The sequence below is a fragment of the Cricetulus griseus genome, chromosome 3, assembly GCF_003668045.3.
Source record: "Cricetulus griseus strain 17A/GY chromosome 3, alternate assembly CriGri-PICRH-1.0, whole genome shotgun sequence".
NCBI lineage: Eukaryota > Metazoa > Chordata > Mammalia > Rodentia > Cricetidae > Cricetulus > Cricetulus griseus.
The window spans coordinates 211,626,973-211,648,767 of record NC_048596.1 but is presented as its reverse complement, the minus strand read 5'-3'; the positions used below and the strand labels follow the sequence as shown (position 1 = coordinate 211,648,767).

Below are 21,795 nucleotides of genomic sequence, written 5' to 3'. Positions count from 1 at the left end.
AGTTGAAATAATAACTAATAACATTCCAAAATTGAAAGCAGAAGACCTATATAGTTTAGACTTAATGTTACCAAGTTTTTAAGGAAGAAAGCTTATCAATTTTCTATAATTTCCCAGAAGACAGAAGCTTTGAGAATATTTTAGAGCTAACCTCACAAAGCTGCATTAGTGCCCTAAGACTGAAACCAAAGACATGAGAAAACTACCAATAAATATGTCTTATGCATATAGAAACAAAAATCCATAAAATTTTAGCAGATAAAGAATCTATAAAATAATTATCATCCTGTAAATAAATAGTCAGCTAGACAGTTAGGTATTATTCCTTGCCAATAAGCTATTAAGTCATAAAACACATGAATAATACTTAAATGCATTAAAAGAATGAAGCCAAGCTAAAGAACGTCTTTATTTTATATCATTCCACTTTTATGACAATAATAATACTGGTAGCAGTCAGCACCCAGCATAGAGGGAAGGAATAGGTAGAACAAAGGAAAGCGTTTTGGGCTATTAACTCTGTAAGACATCATAATTGTAGACACATGCTGTCATACATTTGGCAAAGTCTATAGAATGTCCTAGAACCTGTTATGAACCCTCCTGTGAAGTATGAGCTTTAGTGATGATTTATTAGTGTAGGCTCACGGATTGCAAGGAACATGCCTGCCACTGTGGTGTGGGGGTGAATTGACAGTGGAAAGCATGGACCCTCATCAGGGCAGAGGGTGGTTAAGGAACCTCTGTACCTTACTTCCAATCTTGTTATGGATTGATTTCAAAAACACAGAGTATCTTAATAAAAAAATAGAAATAAATACTCCTGAATCACTTTCCTTCCAGGACCCTGGCTAATACAAGCAGCCAATCTTGTGGCTTCCTTCCTACCCTGGGCCACTGATTCCTAGTCACAGAGCCTACAGGAATGTGCACAGTGTGCCTCCACTGGACTGTGAATCTACTACAATTACTCTGCCTGGCCACAGGTGCCTTCTAACTTATTCAGTGCATTTGTCTGGAATGGCATCTACCTCTCATACTTTCAAGGTCTATTGATTGCCCCTTTCTTTACTAGAAATGGACAAGCAGTCCCCTAGAGTTCTTTCCATCAAAACATGCCAATGTATTTTCACCTGACTCCTCCTCTGCTCCTGCTCACCTCCTGGGGGACATCCCACTTTTCCTGTCTGTGATTAAGCTCCCAGCTTGTCTCTTGGTTCTTCTGTGGGGCTTCCTGCAGCTCACCACCAGGATTCTCCTCTCTGCTGGACCCATTTGTTTTCGGTTGGTTTATGAAGTCTTGTATTTCCTAAGTTGTTTCTTCTAGAATTTATTCCTATTACACTTTACTGTGAGCTTCTCCAAGGGAAATCTAAATGTGCAAAACTCTTCTTCATTTATATTTCATTAGTCTTTTGAAAGTAAGATGACATAGTTATCCTGCTCAGCTGTGTCCTGTATTTCACTATATTCTGTTTTTCCTTTCACTATATTCTGTTTCCTTTCTTTGAAATGTTTTTCTCTGTAGTTTTCATGACATCTGACTTTTTCCTGTCTTCACTGTCATCACATCTTGGTCAACAGTAGATACAGATAAGATGGAAACTTAAGAAATGTCAAGGGGCTACAGAGACATAATTCAGTGATGTAATTGATATGGGGTGAGAGATGGAGATTTATGGTCCTTACAGTTACATGGATGGTCAATGAGGTAAGAAACCCTGGAGGAGTTTCAGATTTGTTAAGGTGTGACCATGCTTTGCTTCTGGATATTTTGGCTTAAACGCTCTTGAGACACCTGTATCCATCATAGTCATGCCCTCCCCTGACCTAGTTTCCTTGGCATCTACTCTTGACTACTCTAGCCCTCATCTGTCTGTATCAGATCACCACTGTATCCCAGATGACCACTAGGGAACATACTCTACACATGCTGTTCTTTCAGAACTATCAGTCACCATTTACTCACACTTGTACAAAAACTCTTCCACAGGTTGCTGGAATCCGATTCCAACTTTAACCTAGATACAGTATCTTCGTACCCTCCTCAGTTTACCAGAATGGAATCAATCATCCTCTCCTTGTCATTTCTATAACAATTATATATTGTTTCTATTGTGGTACTTGCTATGTGCCTTGTGTGGTTTTTAAATATTTGTGTTTATATAGTTCATACAATCCAACCTCACTGAGTAGAACAACACTTAGCTAAATGCCTTCAACATAATGAAGTAGCAATAAATATGGATTGGATTGAACTACCTACTTGGAATTGTTTTCAAACAACATAGATAAGAGAAGGTTCAAAAGAAAGTGATGCTTCAAAATCTGCAGATCATTCTTTCTCATGTAAACTTTGAAAAAAACATAATTTGATTTTCATATAGTTCTGTTATATGGCACTTGGCATATAGCCAAATCTGACAGATCAAAGTATACGTATTTTTTAAATGACTTGATGCTGGAGACATGAAGTTGACCAGAACTATAGATAGTCAATGTTGAGGAGATAATCTATAATGAAGGAAAATTGAGAAATTTGAATAATCTTATGAAAAACTAGGTATTCATTTTTAAAATACTCAGTATTATACTTTATTGTTTAGAAGACGTTTGTCTACTTAAACACCAGTGCAATCAGTTTATTTCAGCAAGCATATTATCATGTCAAAGGTAATGATGAAAATTCAAGTCATTATTTACCTTCTACATCTTTGAATCCACAGATGGGAATGTGCTTGAAACTAGGTTTTCACTCTCTGGTAGAAATTATGAGCATGTGTCCACTTACTTAAATGTGAGAACTCCACTTGTGTATTCTGTCAATTTTTCTAATGAATCCATGGGGCAGGTGTATCTAGGCCTACCTGTGAAGGATAAGTGGAAACCTGCTCTGTTGGAGGATGCTCTGCCCACAGATGGGAAGTGGTACTAAAAGTGCTACAATACTGTGAAGGCCATGAGTTCCATGCCAGGAAACTTTTAAGTTTTCCTATAGACAATTAGGCACCATCTGGGATTATTAACCATCATAGTAACCACATTTTGCCTAAGTTTTTGACAGCCAATACCAATACAGACGATGACTTCACAGAAAGGCAGGCTGGGCCTCAGCCAGCTAAATATCGACCTCTCTGCTCTTCACCAGCTGCTCCTTGTCATTCTCTAGCAACAATTTTTATGCTAAATGGACTCATAATAATAGATGTGAAGTCTAGAGACTGTCCTTAGTTAAATGGATAATTGGATTTCTTTTTCCATTTTTTTAAAAAATAATATATCAAAACAAATTAATCTTTTCAGATAATAGGGGAATGTATAAGATGATACCTGCTTAATTCAGCAAATATGGAGAAAAACTATGCACAAATCCTGCCAGATGAGTCATAAAGTATCTTGCATAATTTCTTTACTATTGAGTAGGCCTAAATCCAATTAGACAACTGTTGGTTACCACGGAGATATAAGTGCCACTGTTGCACCTAAGACCTTCTGGATCTACAAACACACCATTGAGTTTGTTTTGTGATGGCATGTACTGCTGGGCACAGGACTTACCATTAATGGTGGTTAATATACCCAATGAGACTCCATTGGAGAAAATTAATTTTTTCTTTGCTACCAGGTAACAATTTCAGATAGATTCATGGTTAGGACTGGGAGCCTTAGGGCCAAAACGGAAATCAGTTTTCTGTATACTCATGTAATATTTCAAAATTTTGTAATGTGTATTCCTGTTAAAATTTGAAAAGGACTACACTTCTACCACCAGTGGCCTAACACTAGGTCAGAAAAAAAATCAGACACCAAGTGAATTCAGTTGTCCCAAACCCATCACCCTATAATAGTTTCCATCACATATAAAAATGCCCCTGATACCTCAGATTTTTAACAAGTACGCAACTTTCTTTCCCATCTCAAATGACTCAAGTAGAGTTCACGATAGAAATGATGACCCATCAGTCATCTGTGAGGCACTGTAAGTTTACTATGTTGTGTTTTCCTAATGCAGAGGAGAAAACTAAAGCTCAAATATGTGATGGTATTTTCTAATAAACTTTCACCCAGTCTATAAACATCACAGAAGAGCTTTTCAGTCCCATGTGTATCTAAAATTGACTTCCTCACTGATAATCAATAAATCAGAAAAAAATGTATTTTCGTTACAGACATGAACGTATTCACACCAAGAAAGGTAACTTAAATAGATCTCTCATTTCCAGTGTGAAGGATGTAGATGACTTAGCAACCCTAGATGTTTTGGATGAGGTAAGAATTGAGTTTAATTAAATTTAAACATTCTAACTTTTTTTTTACAAAATTTAGAATTGTTTATTATGTTTTATATGTATGAGGGTTTGCCTGCTGTATGTCTATTCGCCATATGCATGCCTGGGGCATAGACATGGACAGAAGGGGGACAGAAGAGGGCTTCAGTTCCTCTGCAACTGGAATTATGGGTGGTTGTGTGTTACCATGTGGGTACTGGGAGTTGAACCTGGGTCCACTGTAAGAACAGCAAGTGTTCAAAGTTTCTGAGCTATCTCTCCATTCCTTCTAGAATTTTTCCTATTTAAAGAACTGATGTGTATAAGGGGTTCTTTAAATACCATCTGTAATATCATACATGTTCTCTCCCCCCCTAGTGTGTGTGTGTGTGTGTGTGTGTGTGTGTGTGTGTGTGTGTGTGTGTGTGTGTGTGTTTCTGTCTTTTTGTGTCAGGGTCTTTCTATGTAACCCTGACTGGCTCAGAACTCACTATGTAGCTTGGGCTGCCATCAAACTTGCATCAATCCTTCTGAACCTGCCCCCTGCCATGTACTGAGATTATAGACATGAGCCACCATGTCTGGCTCATGTCCTACCCACAGGCAACAAGAATAATGGCATTCAAGGAGAATTGGGTCAAGAGTCCTTTAATTACTGGCAGTCAAGAGCAGGCTTGTGCCAGACTTGACCCTGGAGAGCGGCAGGGGTAGGGTTTATAAAGCACCAGACCAAATGACATCATATCAGAGGTGACCAGGTGGTAGAAGTTTCAAAAGCTGCTGTTAATAAAGGTTTCAAAGGTTCAGTTGATTAAAGCAATGACTTTCTAATCCTACAGGTGCTGCTCAACTAGAAAGTTCTGTTGAGCTGGATGTGGTTAGATGGGCTTGGGAGAAGTCAGGAGAAGGGCACAAAGTTGAGTCAACTAAAGCAAAATAGGATTACCTTAGTCAGTTTAGTTCATACTTTGTCTCTTTTTATCTCTCCTATCTTTAATACATCACACTTCCACACCTTTCTGGTCATTATCATTTTAAATGCTCAAATGACAAAGAAGTGAGGTCTCCCAAACGTGAGTTGTGGGTCACAAATGTTTCTTCTCAGTCATTTCTGGGATTCTCAAGGGTATGATTTACTCACAAGACAGTCTCCCTCTACACTCTCCTTCCTCTGTCAGCTCTCAGTGGCAGGACACAGAAGCCTCTGAGATGCCAGAGTGAGGCTATTATCCATGGTTCTCCTCACAAGTCACAAAGCTTGTGTTCACACTGAGGACATTTTGTTGCTCTTTCAGCTCCTCGTTCTTTTTTTAATTTTAAAGATATTTTATTCATTTATTTTTTACATTCCAATCCCAGTTCACCCTCTCTCCTCTCCTCTGGATTCCCCACTGCCCCCACCTCCTATCTGCTCCTCAGAGAGGGTAAAGCCTCCCTAGGAAGTCTACTCAGTCTGTCCCATCATCTAGTTGAGGTAGGACCAAGGCACCTCTCCACCCCCACACACCCCTCTGTCTAGGCTGAGCAAGATATCTCTCCATATAGAATGGACTTCACTAAGTCAGTTTTTGCATTAAAGTTAGATCTTGGACCCACTCTAGTGGCCTCATATATTGTCCCAGTCACACCATTGTCATCTATATTAAGGGAGTCTAGTTCGATCTTAGGCAGGTTCCCCATTTGTCAGATCTGAGTCAGTGATATCTCCTCATTCTTGTTGCCTCAGAACCATTTCAAACATTCCTTGTGAAGGTCCAAACTGGTAAACCACTGGCTCAGCCTGTCTCCCCACCCCTCATATTTCAGATAAATCTGGTCATTAAGAAATAAATGGCTCCATTGACTAAAGGAAAAGACCTCTGTCCTGTCTGCTCAGTTCTTGGATTAAAGTCTGAGCATTATACTCAAAATTTCAACAAATCCAGAGACATTCTGAACAGAAACCTCTGCTGTACTTTGTATCTGGAATGCTCTGCTGAGGTCCAGTGTTAAATGTTTGGTCTCCAGCCTGTGCCGCTGTGGGGAGACAGTGGAAACGTTAAGAGATAGAGCCTTGTGGGAAGTCTTAGTTCTTGGCCCCAACCTCCTTCTGTCTGTGTGATATAAGTGACACACGTTCCCACCATGATGCATATCTCCATCCAGAACCAAAAGCAAGGGAGTGAATACCATCTCAAGCCTCCAAAACATGCATTTCTCTTTATGAGTTGATGTATGTCAAGTATTTGTGGGAAGGTGACTATCATGGTCATTCAGTAAATTTAGAGTAAATAAACAACTTCCTCACAGTAACTTCTCAGGATCGTTACACATCTTGAATTGATATAGTATTTGTAAGGCATAAGTTGCTCTTGCCTTTCTGATCCTTTCCTATCAAGTCTCCCAGGACTGTGAATGCCTAGGCATATGAATTGTAAACATTTCATCAATCACATTATTGACCAGTATATTAATATCTGTTATCCAGGTTTTAAATTTTTGTTCCTTTTTGACTTCAGATCTTTTGCTTTTATTTTGTGTTGTGGACTGCCCATGATGATTGCAACACTGTCAAAATCAATTCATATAGTCATGTGATCAACTGGAAAGGTTACTTTCTGAATTTTTTACTTCTCATACTCTAAGCAAAAGACACAGCACCATTAAATCATCTGGAATTGGAGTAAAATCATGTTTATGACCCTCTTTCCTTTCTAGATTCTACTTTATCTCGTTAGTGTATATGGGTATACAACATATAACCGGCAGCACATTTACCCTTTATAAAGTGCACTGGAGACTGTCTTGTCCAGTGAGCATGGCAGTGTACACCCTTAACTCCTGCATTCCAGAGGCAGAGGCTGTAAGTCCTCTGTGAGTTCCAGGTCAGCATAGTGAGACCCTATGCCAAAAAAAAAAAAAAAAAACAAGATGTTCCCCTTTATCTCTCAAAACCAGGGAAATCGCGTTAACTGGTTTGCAAGCATGATGGCATTTTGTTTGCTATCAGTTTCTCTTTCTAATCCTCAGTCAAGATTCCAGATATTTTTATTATTTCCTGCTTCATTTTTAAAGTGTAGGTAAGCACAAATTATTTTATTTTCTTCTCCTCTCCCTCTCCCAGACTCTTCGTATTTACCTTTGAACACTTGGAATCATCTTGTCTCACATCCTAAATGCTGGAACTCCAAGCCTGCGCTGCCATGCCTGACTTATGAGTGATTTTTTTAGAGAGAGAGAAATTGTTTTTCTTTTGATTTTTCTACAGAACACAGTGTCTGAACACCTTGAGAAGTGTTATTCCAGAGATCAGATCTACATCTATGTGGGAGACATACTCATTGCACTTAACCCTTTTCAGAGTCTGGGTCTTTATTCCACAAAGGTATGGTGTGGCTTGCATTCCCTTTGTACAAATAACTCCAGTAGTCAGAGTCTTCATTTAAATGGATACCAGCAAAAATATTACCTAGCACTTGAAGAAAACTGTTACATATTTATCATTCAAACATAGGCATAAATGTAGGGAAGATATATGAAATCAATATAGGTACTGTTTATGATCCTTTTTCCCCAAAAAGTACATATGAGATTATGAATTTTATGTAGTTTTTCTACTAACAGCCTATCCCTAAGTCTAAAAATAAGTATACTTAATGTCTGTTTCTGAATTGAGCATTGTAAAGTCAAATATAGCTACACCGTTTATATATAAGATGCATACCGATGTAGCATTTGCCATTGTGAGATTTTAATTCCTTTTAACATGTTAATTGTTTCGTTACTATCATACAATGTATGCTTTATGAGTGAAAGTATTTAATTATCAACTACTCAGTCACCAAAGCTTTAAATATAGAATTAAACAAGACTGTTTTCCATTTTTAATTAGACCTATTGTCCTTTGCTATCTGTGCACTCTAGAATATTATTTAATATTGTGCCTAACAGCTCATTTATGCCAGTCTAAAATGTACAGGATAATGATACATTTACCAGGATATAAAAAAAAGGTTGGGAATAGTAAAATTCTGCTATCAATTAATTGTACAATTTCATTCAAATCAAGCGAGATTATATAAATTAAATCGAGGCATAAGGAAAAAGGTGTCAGATGTCAAACATTGTCATATCCAAGAAGTAGTCAACAAAATGACTTCTGATCCTATCATTTGTAAAGTTTTTTCATGTAAACAAATAATCACATTTTGAAGCCTTAAGATCTACTTTAGAAATAACATGCAGAATCATTTAAATGCCACCACTCTGTCATCCTATATATGGGCTGGCTCAAATAGATATAGATAGATGTAGATATGTATACATACATACATGCATACATACATACATACATGCATACATACATACATACATGCATACATACATGCATACATACATGCATACATACATGCATACATACATACATACATGCATACATACATGCATACATACATACATGCATACATACATACATGCATACATGCATACATGCATACATGCATACATACATGCATACATACATGCATACATGCATACATGCATACATACATACATACATGCATACATACATGCATGCATACATGAAAAGCATGTGTGGATAATGTTTCACTTGGTTAGATTTTTTTAATCTTTTGCTTCCAAAACTAGAACGCTATATATAAATAATCTACACATTAAATAAAAGCAGACACAAGACAAAAAAAGCTCTGTATGATTTATTCACTTTAACTTCAGCTTTCTAAGTTGTATATTGGAGCAAAGAGAACTGCCAACCCACCTCATATTTTTGCGATGGCTGATTTGGGATACCAGTCTATGGTCACATATAACTCAGACCAGGTAAGGCAGGATTCTCACATTCCTTCCTTTGTTGAGAGTCACTGAGTTTCCTGGGGGTGCAGTCCTCTCACAGGTTCTTCCTTTCCTGTGCAGTGTATTGTTATTTCTGGAGAAAGTGGTGCTGGGAAGACAGAGAGTGCTCATCTTCTAGTTCAACACCTCACCGTGCTTGGAAAGGTAGAATTGTTTTTTTCCTGTCCTAATTGAAGTATTTGTGTATTTCAAATAACTGGTTATATTAGTATTCACTAACTCTCATACTTTATAATACATGGAAATGATAAGACACAATTGTTACCATTTAAGTTTTAAAATATATCAGACAGGGGAGGAAGAGAGCTCAGTGGTTAAGACCATTGGATGCTCTTCCAGAGGACCCAGGTTCAATTCCCAGCCTCCATGTATATCACAACCATCTGTAACTCCAGACCCAGATTCAATGCCCTCATCTAGCCTCAAAGGTCACTGAACACACATGGCATACATGTAGGCAAAACACCTACAAATAAATATTTATTTTAAATGCCTGTGCTCTGTTTTGAAGCTCCTCCAATTTTCCTCACTTAGGCTCCAAGTCTTTTATGTGTCATTTTCTCTCTGTAGCCTCAGTATCAATGTTCAATTACAGATTAAAGTTCAATTGTATCATGTATAAAGAACCAAAAAATAGGAACTATGTAGATTTTGATAATATAAAACCTGCAAGGGGTGAAAATGTAAGAAATAAGTAACAGGTGGACATAACTAATAATTCCCCAAAGGCTAACTCTCCATAAAGCCATGCTCAGATTCAATGAGATTGCAATAAAAATCATAGAAGTGGGAGGTTTTACACAACAAATTAATGTTATCATCATCTTCAATTATTGTTTGGTCTCACCATTCACTTGGGCATGTCCATTGGTCATCCTTGTTCACCTCACATTTGGGCAGTCATGCTGGTGAGACTTCATGGATATAGCTTCTGATATTACTAGGAGACACAATGTCACAGAAAACTCCCTAATTCTCTGACTCTTATAATCTGTCTGCCCCCTCTTCTGTAATGTTCCCTAAGCCTTAGGTGTGAGAGTGTTTTGTAGATATATCCACTGTTTTGATTGTTTGTGGTTTTCTATAATGGTCTCTGTCTGTTGCAAAGAGAAGTTTCTTGGATGAGGGGTGAGTACCACACTTATCTGTGGGTATGAAGACAAAAGCCTTTAAATTGTTGTTAGGGAACATACTGGCTTAGTAACTTAGTGGTTGCAGATTCTCCTCCAATGACAATGTCTTCATTAGCACTGAGAAGTTAGTTAGGTTTCTAGTACCAGGTATAGTTTCTCTTTTGTTGACCAGGTCTTCAGTCCAATGAAGCTATTGATATGCATTCCACTACTGTACCCTTAAGTTTATCATGCCATGCTGGTTATTCATGTGGTTTATAGACATCATGGCTGGATAGGACTGTTGGTTCCTTTGGAAGCTTGCATTGTACCTTCTGGGACCATGAAAGCTAGTCCTCAGAGAAGGGGAATTTAGGTCAGTTCCAGTTCAGAGGTCTCTGAACCCTGTTTTTCAAGTACATGATGTCCTCAGCAATAGAGACTTACCTTCCACCTCTCAGGAGGAAACCAAGGACAGCAATAGGCTGTATATTTTGCGAGTCTCTTGGACATCCCAGGCCAAAAACTCAAAAGAGAGCTTATCATGTCTGGTACTAGACTTTTTGTAAGGTGGTCTTTGGCTCTTGGAAGGACTACCATCAGCCAAGCAGAGAAAAGTTTGTTAAAGCCATATATGTATTATAGATATTTTAAGATAAATGGTTGATAGTATGATGTCTTGTGGCTTTTCAGGCCTCCTTGTTGTTCTCTTACTCACCTCCCTCCTTCTTCTGTATTTACCTCCTCCTTCCTCTCTAAAATGATCCCCCATTTCCTATTTTTCTTATCAGATTACTTGTGTCCTGCTATTCCCCTTACCCTCCTTCCACTTTTTCAGAAGTAGTTTTTAATAAAAATTACCATGCCAAGTCAAAAAATAAAAGTTGGTATGACAAGGCAAAGGAACTGTAATAATGAAATGATTTTTTTTTAATGAACAATGTTCCTGATTTACTACAAGGTTGTGGCAGTGAAGTGTGTCTTTAATGAATGGTGACAGACAGACTCTTGGAGCAGATTGAATCTACACAAACTTATTTTTTTCAAAGATGGTTAGTCAATTAATAAATAATTAATTTTCAACAAATAGTGTAGAAGAATTGCATGTGCCCCTGCAAGCAAGTGAACCTCAGTCTGGACCTCACATGTTATAGAAAGTTAGTTCAAAATAGTTACATGGAAAATAGTTACATGGAGAACCACAAACTATAAAACAAAATGGGGAAGTTTATTGTGATCTTCAATTAATGAAAGACCTCTTAGATACAACACAATGCATAATTCATAGCAGGAAGACTTTGATTCCACCAAAATTCCATCTCTATTCTCTGATGCTCTGTTAAAATTTAAAGCGAATACTGACATAAGCCTCATCCAAGAGAAAATGTTAGCAAATTACATTTTAAAGATATGAAATATGAAAATGTCTTAAACTCAATATTAAGAAATGAAATGACAAGAAATGAAAAAATGGCCACTTCCAGAAGTGTTGTATAGTTGGACACTAATGAAAAGTTGTTCAGTATCATTCCTCACCTGAAAAATGCAAATAAAGACTTTCAATACAGTAAAGTGCCTATTAAGCTGGTTAAAACTGTTTTAAGAATCTCAGAAGATGAAGCCTTAACAAAGACTTGGAGCCACTGGGACTCTCATCTGTTATTAGTGATAATGCAAAATGGTGGCTGTTATCAGCAGTAGTAAGACATCACAATCACTTTGGGAAATGGCTTTCGTACTTCTTAAACAGGGAAACTACATTTTCCATGCAACCCAATAACCCTGCTGATACCTATCAAGAAAATAAAACCCATGTACATGCAAATATTTTTTCTGCAGATTTTTTTATTTGAATTAGAAACAAGATTGTTTTACATGACAATCCCAGTTCCCTCTCCCTCCCCTCCTCCAATACCACCCTCCCCCCAACTAAAACCCTCCCTATCACATATCCTTTCGCTCCCCCTGGATGGTGAGGCCTTCCATAGGGTGTCATCAGAGTCTATCATATCCTTTGGAATAGGGCCTAGGCCCACCCCCATGTGTCTTGGCTCAGGGAGTATTCCTCTATGTGGAATGGACTCCCAAAGTCCACACCTGTGCTAGGGATAAGTACTGAACTACTACAGGAGGTCCTGTAGATTTCTGAGGTTTCCTCACTGAAACCCATGTTCCTGGGGTATGGATCAGTCCCATGCTGGTTTCCCAGCTATCAGTCTGGGAACCAAGAGCTCCCCGATGTTCAGGTCAGCTGTTTCTGTGGGTTTCACCAGCCTGGTCCGGACCCCTTTGTTCTTCACTCATCCTTCTCTGCAACTGGATTCCAGTTCAGTTCAGTGATTAGTTGTGGGTGTCTGCTTCTACCTCTGCCAACTGCTGGATGAGGGCTATCGGGTGGCATATAAGACAGTCATCAATCTTATTATCAGGGGAGGGCGTTTAAGGTAGCCTCTCCTCTGTTTCTTGGATTGTTAGCTGGTGTCATCTTTGTAGATCTCCAGACATTTCCCTAGTGCCCGATTTCTCTGTAAACCTAAAATGTCTCCCTCTATTATGGTATCTCCATTCTCATTATCTTCTATTCTTCCCCTGACTCAACCTTTCACATGCAAATATTTATAGTGACTTTAGTAATAAGCTCAAAACTTAGATTGTGTTTTAGAGCTGTGATTGCCCCTCAATGGGAAAGTTCTTGCCTGCCATATGTTAATTCCTGAATTCTATCCCCAGTAATATAAGAAAACAAGACTTGTCTGATACACAGCTAATGTCTTGATTATGGTTTCTACTGTTGAGACCCTTATAAAGAAACCCTTATAAAGAAAATATTTAATTGGAGTGGCTTACTTATAGTTCAGAGATTCAGTTCATTATTATCATGGCAGGGAACATGCTGCCGTGCATACAGTCATGGCGCTGGAGTAATAACTGAGAGTCACACATCTTGCAGGTAACAGGAAGTCAACTGAAACACTGGGTAGTATCCTGAACATAGGGAACCTCAAAAGCCCACCCCCACAGTGACTCACTTCCTCTAACGAGGCCATACCTACTCCAATGAAGCCACACCTCCTACTAGTGCCACTCCCTATGAAATTATGGGGGTCATTTACATTCAAACTACCACAGCTACTACATATTATAATAGACTGAAGCCACCTAGCCAAAAACAACAGATCACCTGAGCCCAATTTATTTTCAAAATTATGCATAGAAAGAATTCCATGTTTCTGTTAAAATTCAGCGAACGTTAAAATTCAGCTAACTTCCTTCATTATATCCTGCCCCATGTGTTAGTATAGAATCTAAGTGAAGCTTTCTCCTGCCCTCTGCCCTCCATTCCTGTGACCCTCCGGGTGGTGCTGTCACAAGGCTCTCATGTCAGTCCCTTTCTGTCACCATACCATTAACTCCCTGCTACAATAAAGAACATTTTAAAGAGTTTGGAGGACATTGAAATGAAATATAAAATGGAAAGAGGGACAGTGTGACTTCAGCCTACTAGGATATAAGCATTGGGATTAGTTAACATAAGTGCTGTTTGTAAGAGCCTTGCTAATCTGTCTTGATTTCTGAGCTAATAGAGGTTTTCAGTAATGGATTGGATGTGTGTAGATGCTGCTCTGTAGATGTGAGCAAATTTATTAATTTAATCTTTACCTTGTTCTAGATCTTAACATGTGGTTTGATGGTGTGTGTGTGTGTGTGTGTGTGTGTGTGTACTCAGAGTCAATTCTGCCCTTGTCTGGTCAGTCTTGTTGTTTTTTTTTTTTCTTTTGTCCTTGATAAAGATTTCACAGATGCAAAATAAGATGTCTGGTGAATGGAATTTTCCTTTGCCTTTGGTCCTCACTTAGCAGGTCAAGGCCATTTAATATGGGTAGGTGAAGATACTGTCTTGCCTTGCCATAGGTAGAAGAAGCTCCACACACAAAAAAAAAGCCAATTTTGTCCCAATGTCCAAGTTATCTTCTGTTGCCCTTCAGATCCAGCACCACCTGTGGTGTGAGTACTACTATTCGCCTTCAACTTAAAAACTTCTACACCCTTAACTCAGCAGGTCTCGGCAAGGTTCTAAGATTAACAGTAAAGATAATCTCTTTAAGATAATTGCCACCAAGATGCAGGTGACTTATACCCCTAACCCTTGAAGGCAGTGGTTCGAAACCTATGGGTCATGACCCCATTGGGGGCTGCATTTCAGATACCCCCTGTATCAGATATTTGCAAAGTTATAGTTATGAGGTAGCAGTGAGATATTTTTATGGTTGGGGGTCACAACAACATGAGGAGCTGTATTATAGGGTCATGTGAGAACCACTGTTATAAGGATGTGGACATGTTTTTCTCAGAGAGGGCATGAGATGAGTAGCCAGGCAGCCTGTGACCTAGCTAGGCATTTCATTCTTCTTATCCACTCTGATGAGCTGTTCTGACTGTGTTTTGTTCCCTCCACTTCTGAATTCACAAGATAGCTTTATTCTCTTACTTTCCTGCTTGGAAGCTTCTGTAGACACAGAAAAGTAGATTTGGCTTTGGATGGAATATGAATGTAGTCCCAGACCATTATGTATGTGTAAAGTGAGAGGGAGCATGTTGGGCAGGCTGCATATAGGATGTGTTTTCAGGCTATGTCATACACAGAACTGTATGTAAGAAAACAACATGTATCTTCCCCTGTTCCTAAGAAAGATAATGAATGTGTGTGTGGAAGAAGGTTATGGGCCACACTGAATTATCTGGCAGTATACCAAATATATGCTCTTCTATGTCCTTGTTTTCATGTAAAGTACTTACCAAAAAGAGACATCTTATTAGAGACTGATTTGATGCTGCTTTCTTTATCTTGACATCTCTACCTAGGCTAATAACAGAACCCTACAAGAGAAGATTTTACAAGTGAACAATTTGGTTGAGGCCTTTGGCAATGCCTGTACTATTATAAATGACAATTCCAGCAGATTTGGCAAATATTTAGAAATGAAATTTACCTCTTCTGGAGCTGTAGTAGGGGCACAGATTTCTGAATACCTTCTGGAAAAATCCCGTGTCATTCACCAAGCCATGTAAGTAAGTGCATGCCAGATATACCTTAATTTCTGAGTAATATGTGCAAGAACACATTTAGCTAATGCTCTTCCAAACTCCCCAGTTTATTGATAACCTACTGTGTGTAAGGCACTTATTATTGGAAGTAATCAGGACCTTCTTCAGTGCTTTATTCTCATGTATATTAACATCTGATAGAGAAACTAATAAATGATCTAATAATCATGCTACCACCAAGAAGATACTAACATAGTGGAAAAGAGCAAGCAGGAAAACTTGTCTCCAGGCAAAAATCAATGAACAATTTAATTAAAAGGATGGACCCTACTTCTCTTTTAAATATACCTACTACTCTTTTTCTAAATAAACATTGATGTTTCTATTTTCCTCTTCCTGTGTTTACACAAAAGAGCCAAATAAAATATTGAGTAATATTCAGCTGTATGTCTATTTTTATTACTAGTTGATTTTAAGTCATCAATATGACTTATGTTATTTTGATATTAGATTAAGTGAGTTCCTTTTGGCAATTTATAAGTAAGTTACAAAATCTCTTCCTTCTTTAATGACTCTAAACCATCCTTGCTATTCTTTTTTGTTTTCTCTCTATTTATTTCTAATTTTATTAGAAACAAGCTCCTTTTACATGTCAATCCCAGTTCTGTCTCCCTCCCCTCCTCCCCTGTGCCCCCACCCCCCATCCCAACCCCTTTCTGCTCCCCAGGGAGCTTGAGGCCTTCCATGGGGGATCTTAAAATCTGTCATATCATTTGGAGCAGGGCCTAGACCCTTCTCCATGTGTCTAGGCTGAGAGAGTATCCCTCTATGTGGAGAGGGCTCCCAAAGTCCATTTGTATACTAGGGAGGAATACTGATCCACTACCAGAGGCCCCATAGATTGCCCAGACCTCCAAACTGGCATCCTCCTTCAGGGGTCTGGAACAGTCCTTATGCTGGTTTCCCAGCTATCAGTCTGGGGTCCATGAGCAACCCCTTGTTCAGGCCAGCTGTCCCTGTGGGTTTCTCCAGTCTGGTTCTGACCCCTTTGCTCATCACTCTTCTCTCTCTGCAACTGGATTCCTGAGGTCAGCTCAGTGTTTAGCTGTGGGTGTCTGCCTCTGCTTCCATCAGCTACTGGATGAAGGTTCTAGGATGGCATAAAAGTTAGTCATCAATCTCATTATTGGAGAAGGGCATTTAAGTTAGCCTCTCAATTACTGCTTAGATTGTTAGTTAGGGTCAAACTCCTAGATCTCTGGACATTTCCCTAGTGCCAGAATTCACTTCAAACCTATAATGGCTTCTGCTATTGTGGTATCTCCTTTCTTGTGCTCCTCAATTCTTCCCCTGACTAAATATTCCTGCTCTCTCATGTCCTCCTCTACCCTTCTCTTCTCCCCCTCTCTTTCTTCTACCTTGCTCTCCCCTCCCCCAATGCTCCCAATTAGCTCAGGAGATCTTGTCACTTTCCCCTTCTGGGGGGGGGGGGCATGCATGTCTCCCTTAGGGTCCTCCTTGTTTCCTGGCTTCTTTGGTGGTGTGGATTTTAGGCTGGTCATCCTTTGCTGTATGTCTAAAATCCATGTATGAGTGAGTACATACCATTTTTATATTTTTGTGACTAGGTTACCTCACTCAGGATGGTTTCTTCCAGTTCCATCCATTTGCCTGCAAATTTCGAGATTCCATTGATTTTTTTCCCCTGAGTAATACTCCATTGTGTAAATATAACACATTTTCTCCAACCATTCTTCAGTTGAGGGGCATCTAGGTTGCTTCCAGGTTCTGTCTATTACAAATAATGCTACTATGAACACAGCTGAGCAGATGTCCTTGTTGTATGAATGTGCATTTTTGGGTATATGCCTAAGTGTGGAATTGCTGGACCTTGTGGTAGACTGAATCCCATTTTCCTGAGGAACCGCCATACTGATTTCCAAAGTGGCTGTACAAGTTGGCACTCCCACCAGCAGTGGGGAGGAGTGTTCCCCTTTCTCCACATCCTCTCCAGCATAAACTGTCATTGGTGTTTTTTTATTTTAGCCATTCTGACAGGAGAAGGTGGTATCTCAGTGTTGTTTTGATTTGCATTTCCCTGATGGCTAAGGATGTTAAGCACTTTCTTATGTGTCTCTCAGCCAATTTAGATTCCTCCATTGAGAATTCTCTATTTAGTTCTGTACCCCACTTTTTAATTGGATTAGATGGTGTTTTGGTGACTAGCTTCTTGAGGTCTCTGTATATTTTGGAAATCGGCCCTCTGTCAGATGAAGGGTTGGTGAAGATCTTTTCCCATTCTGTGGGCTGCTGTTTTGTTTTGTTGACTGTGTCCTTTACAAAAGCTTCTCAGTTTCAGAAGGTCACATTTATTAATTGTCTATCTCAGTGTCTGTACTACTGCTGTGATGTTCAGGAAGTGGTCTCCTGTATCAATTCGTTCAAGGGTACAACCTACTTTCTCTTCTAAGAGGTTCAGTGTGGCTGGATTTACGTTTAGGTCTTTGATCCATTTCCACTTAAGTTTTGTGTATGGTGATAGATATGGATCTATCTTCAGTCTTCTATATATCAGCATCCAGTTATACCAACACCATTTGTTGAAGATGTTTTCTTTTTTCCATTGTATAATTTCAGCTTCTTTATCAAAAATCAGATGTTCATATTGTGTGGGTTAATATCAGGGTTTTCAATTCGATTCCATTGGTCTACTTGTCTATTTTTGTGCCAATACCAAGCTGTTTTCAGGACTATAGCTCTATAATACAGCTTGAAGTCAGGGATGATGATGCCTCTGGAAGTTCCTTTATTGTACAGGGTTGTTTTGGCTATCCTTGGTCTTTTTTTCATATAAAGTTAGTTGAGAATTGTTCTTTCAAGATCTGTGAAGAATTGTGTTGGGATTTTGATGGGGATTGCATTGAATCTGTAGATTGCTTTTGGTAAGATTGCCATTTTTACTATGTTGATCCTACCTATCCAAGAGCATGGGAGCTCTTTCCATTTTCTGGTATCTTCTTTAATTTCATTCTTTAAAGACGAAAAGTACTTATGATACAGGTCTTTCACTTGTTTGGTTAGCATTAACCCAAGGTATTTTATGTTGTTTATAGCAATTGTAAAGAGTGATGTTTCTCTGATTTCTTTCTCAGCCCTTTTATCATCTGTATATAGTAGGGCTACTGATTCTTTTGAGTTAATCTTATATCCTGCCACTTTGCTGAAGGTGTTTATCAGCTGTAGGAGTTCCCTGGTAGAGTTTTTCAGGTCACCTAAGTAAATTATCACATCATCTGCAAAAAGTGAAAGTTTGACTTCTTTTCCAATTTGAATCCCCTTGATCTCCTTTTGTTGTCTAGTTGCTCTAGCTAGAACTTCAACTACAATATTGAAAGAGGTATGGAGAGAATGGACGACCTTGTCTTGATCCTGATTTTAGAGGAATCACCTTGAGTTTCTATCCATTTAGTTTGATGTTGGCTGTTGGCTTGCTATATAACACTTTCATTATGTTTAGGTATGTTCTGTTATTCTTGATCTCTCCAAGACCTTCATCATGAAGGGGTGTTGGATTTTGCCAAAGGCTTTTTCAGCATCTAGTGAGATGATCATGTGTTATTTCATTCTCAGTTTGTTTATATGGTGGATTACATTGATGGAGTTTTGTATGTTGAAGCATCCCTGCATCCCTGGGATGAGGCTTATTTGATCATGGTGGATGATTTCTCTGATGTGTTCTGGATTCTATTTGCAAGTATTTTATTGAGTATTTTTGCATCAATGTTCATGAGGGATATTGGTCTGTAGTTCTCTTTCTTAGTTGTGTCTTTGTGTGGCATGGGTACCAAGGTTATTGAAGCCTCATAAAAACTTTGGCAATGATCCTTCTGCTTCTGTTATGTCGAATATTTGAGGAGAATTGGTATTAGCTGTGCAGTTGTGCATTATTCAATTTCCATGAGTTTGTAGGTCTTCTGCAATTTGTGTTTTTCTTGAATTCTAACTTTAAAGCATGGTGGTCTGATAAGACACAGGGGGTTATTCCAATTTTTTGTATCTGTTGAGGTTTGCTATGTTGCCAAGTATGTGGCTGATTTTAGAGAAGGTTCCATGTGGTGCTGAGAAGAAAGTATATTCTTTGGTGTTTGAATGGAATGTTCTATAGATGTCTGTTAAGCCCAGTTGGGTCATAACTTCTGTTAGTTCCTTTGTTTCTTTATTGGTTTCTGTCTGGCAGTCCTGTCTAGTGGTGAGAGTGGAGTGTTGAAGTCTCCCACTCTAAGTGTGTGAGGTTTTATATGTGATTTGAGTTTTAGTAATGTTTCTTTTATGAATTTGGATACATTTGTATTGGGGCATAGATGTTCAGAATTGAGACTTCATCTTGATGGATTTCTCCTTTGATGAATATGAAGTGACTTCCTTCATCTCTTCAGATTGATTTTAGTTTAAAGTCTAATTTGTTAGATATTAGGATTGCTACCTCTGCTTGTTTCTTGGGACCATTTGATTGGAAAATCTTTTCCCAACCCTTAACTCTGAGGTACTGCCTGTCTTTGAAGTTGAGGTGTGTTTCATGTATGCAGCAGAAGGATGGATTCTGTCTTTGTATCCATTGTTAGCCTGTGTCTTTTTATAGTTGAGCTAAGACCATTAATATTGAGGGATATTAATGACAATTGATTGTTCATTCTTGTTTGTTTTGGATGTGGTGGTGGTAGTGGAATTGTGTGTGGATTTCTGCCCTTTTTTTTCTTTTTGCTGTTGGTAAAGTGGGATTATCTATTGCCTATGTTTTTTTGGTTGTAGTTAACTTCCTTGGGTTAAAGACTCCTTCCAGTACTTTCTGTAGGGCTGGATTAGTATGTATGTATGTATGTATGTATGTATGTATGTATGTATGTATGTATTATTTAAATTTGGTTTTGCCCTGGAATATCTTGTTTTCTCCCTCTATACTGATTAAAAGCTTAGCTGAGCATAGTAGTCTGGGCTGGCATCCGTGGTCTCTCAGTGTTAGTAGAATATCTATCCAGGACCTTTTGACTTTCAGGGCTTCCACGGAGAAATCAGGTGTAATTCTGATAGGTTTACCTTTATATGTTACTTGACATTTTCCCTTAGCTGCTCTTAATATTCTTTCTTTATTCTGTATGTTTGGGGTTTTTATTATTTTGTGGTGAGGGGACATTTTTTGTGGTCAATTCTATTTGGTGTTCTGTAAGCTTCTTGTACTTTCATTGGCATGTCTTTCTTTAGGTTGGGAAAGTTTTCTTCTATGATTTTGTTGAATATGTTTTCTGCGCCTTTGTGTTGGATTTCTTCACCCTCTTCTATAACTATTATTCTTAGGTTTGGTCTTTTCATGGTGTCCCATATTTCCTGGATATTTTGTGTTAGGGATTTGTTGAACTTAAGATTTTCTTTGGTCAATGAATCTATTTCCCCTAGTGTATCTTCAACACCTGAGTTCTCTCTTCCATCTCTTGTATTCTGTTGGTTACACTTGCATCTGTAGTTCCCGATCGCTTACCCAGCTTTTCTATTTCCAGCATTCCCTCAGTTTGTGTTTTCTTTATTGTCTCTATTTCAGTTTTCATGTCTTGAACTGTTTGAATTGTTTCCTTCATCTGTTTGATTGTTTTTTCTTGGCTTTCCCTGCTTTCTTTAAGAGATTTCTTGTATTTTCAGTTTGTTTTTTCTTCCATTTCTTTAAGGGATTTTTCTCAGATCCTCTTTAAGGGCCTCTATCATTTTCATGAAGTTGTTTTTAAGGTCATTCTCTCCTGCTTCATCTGCATTGGGATGTTCAGGTCTTGTTGGTGTAGAGTCCCTAGACTCTGGTGGTGTCATATTGGTTTTTCTGTTGTTGAATGTGTTTTCATATTGTCTTCTTCCCATCCCTTCTTCCAGTGGGTGCAGAAGGAGTCTCTTCCTCTCCTGGTGGGTATGGGACCAAAGTTCCCTTCCAGTGGGTGCTAGCAGGTCCAATACTCTAGATGGCTCTCTTCTTCCTAGTCCCTTGGGCAAAGAAAGAGACTATGGCACTGGCTGGCATTCTCTGGCGGAGCTGGACTCAGCCGGGGTGGAATCCACAGACTCCAGGCCTCAGGTGGCTCTAAGCAGGGTACTGGAGGGCAGGCCGAAACCAGGCCCAGACTTATCTCATCCCTAGGGCAGAGAAAGGGACTATGATGCGGGTTGGCAGTCTCTGGGTGGTCTGTTATCATTGCTATTCTTAGAGGAAATTATAGCTACCTGTTAGATTTTTACCCTAGTGGTTTTATTATCTTTTTATTTTTATTTATTCTTCTTTCATACAATACATTCTGACCACAGCTTCCCCTCCATCTACCCCAAGTGTAAAGTTAAAATCCCCTATGTCGATTTCATGTTAAACACTCCTGTGTTATAGTAACATGCCAGCTAAATTTACAGGAACATAAGCTCTTGTTAGTATATCTTTTATGGTGTTGATGGTTGCAAATATTAGCAACAGCATCTAGTGAATTTGAAGA

The 21,795-nt window shown here is 38.7% G+C and overlaps 1 protein-coding gene across 2 annotated transcripts in view; it reads left to right on the top strand.

Moving 5' to 3' along the window:
• The window catches only part of LOC100757928 (myosin-IIIa), a 156,434-nt gene that overhangs the window by 55,898 nt on the left and 78,741 nt on the right, over positions 1–21,795 (top strand). For both annotated transcript variants that reach the window (XM_027405344.2, XM_027405345.2), the window contains exons 9-13: positions 4,170–4,269; positions 7,516–7,632; positions 8,982–9,086; positions 9,180–9,263; positions 15,095–15,297. In XM_027405344.2, the coding sequence (XP_027261145.1) occupies positions 4,170–4,269; positions 7,516–7,632; positions 8,982–9,086; positions 9,180–9,263; positions 15,095–15,297 (609 nt within the window). The remainder of the gene's footprint in view (positions 1–4,169; positions 4,270–7,515; positions 7,633–8,981; positions 9,087–9,179; positions 9,264–15,094; positions 15,298–21,795) is intronic.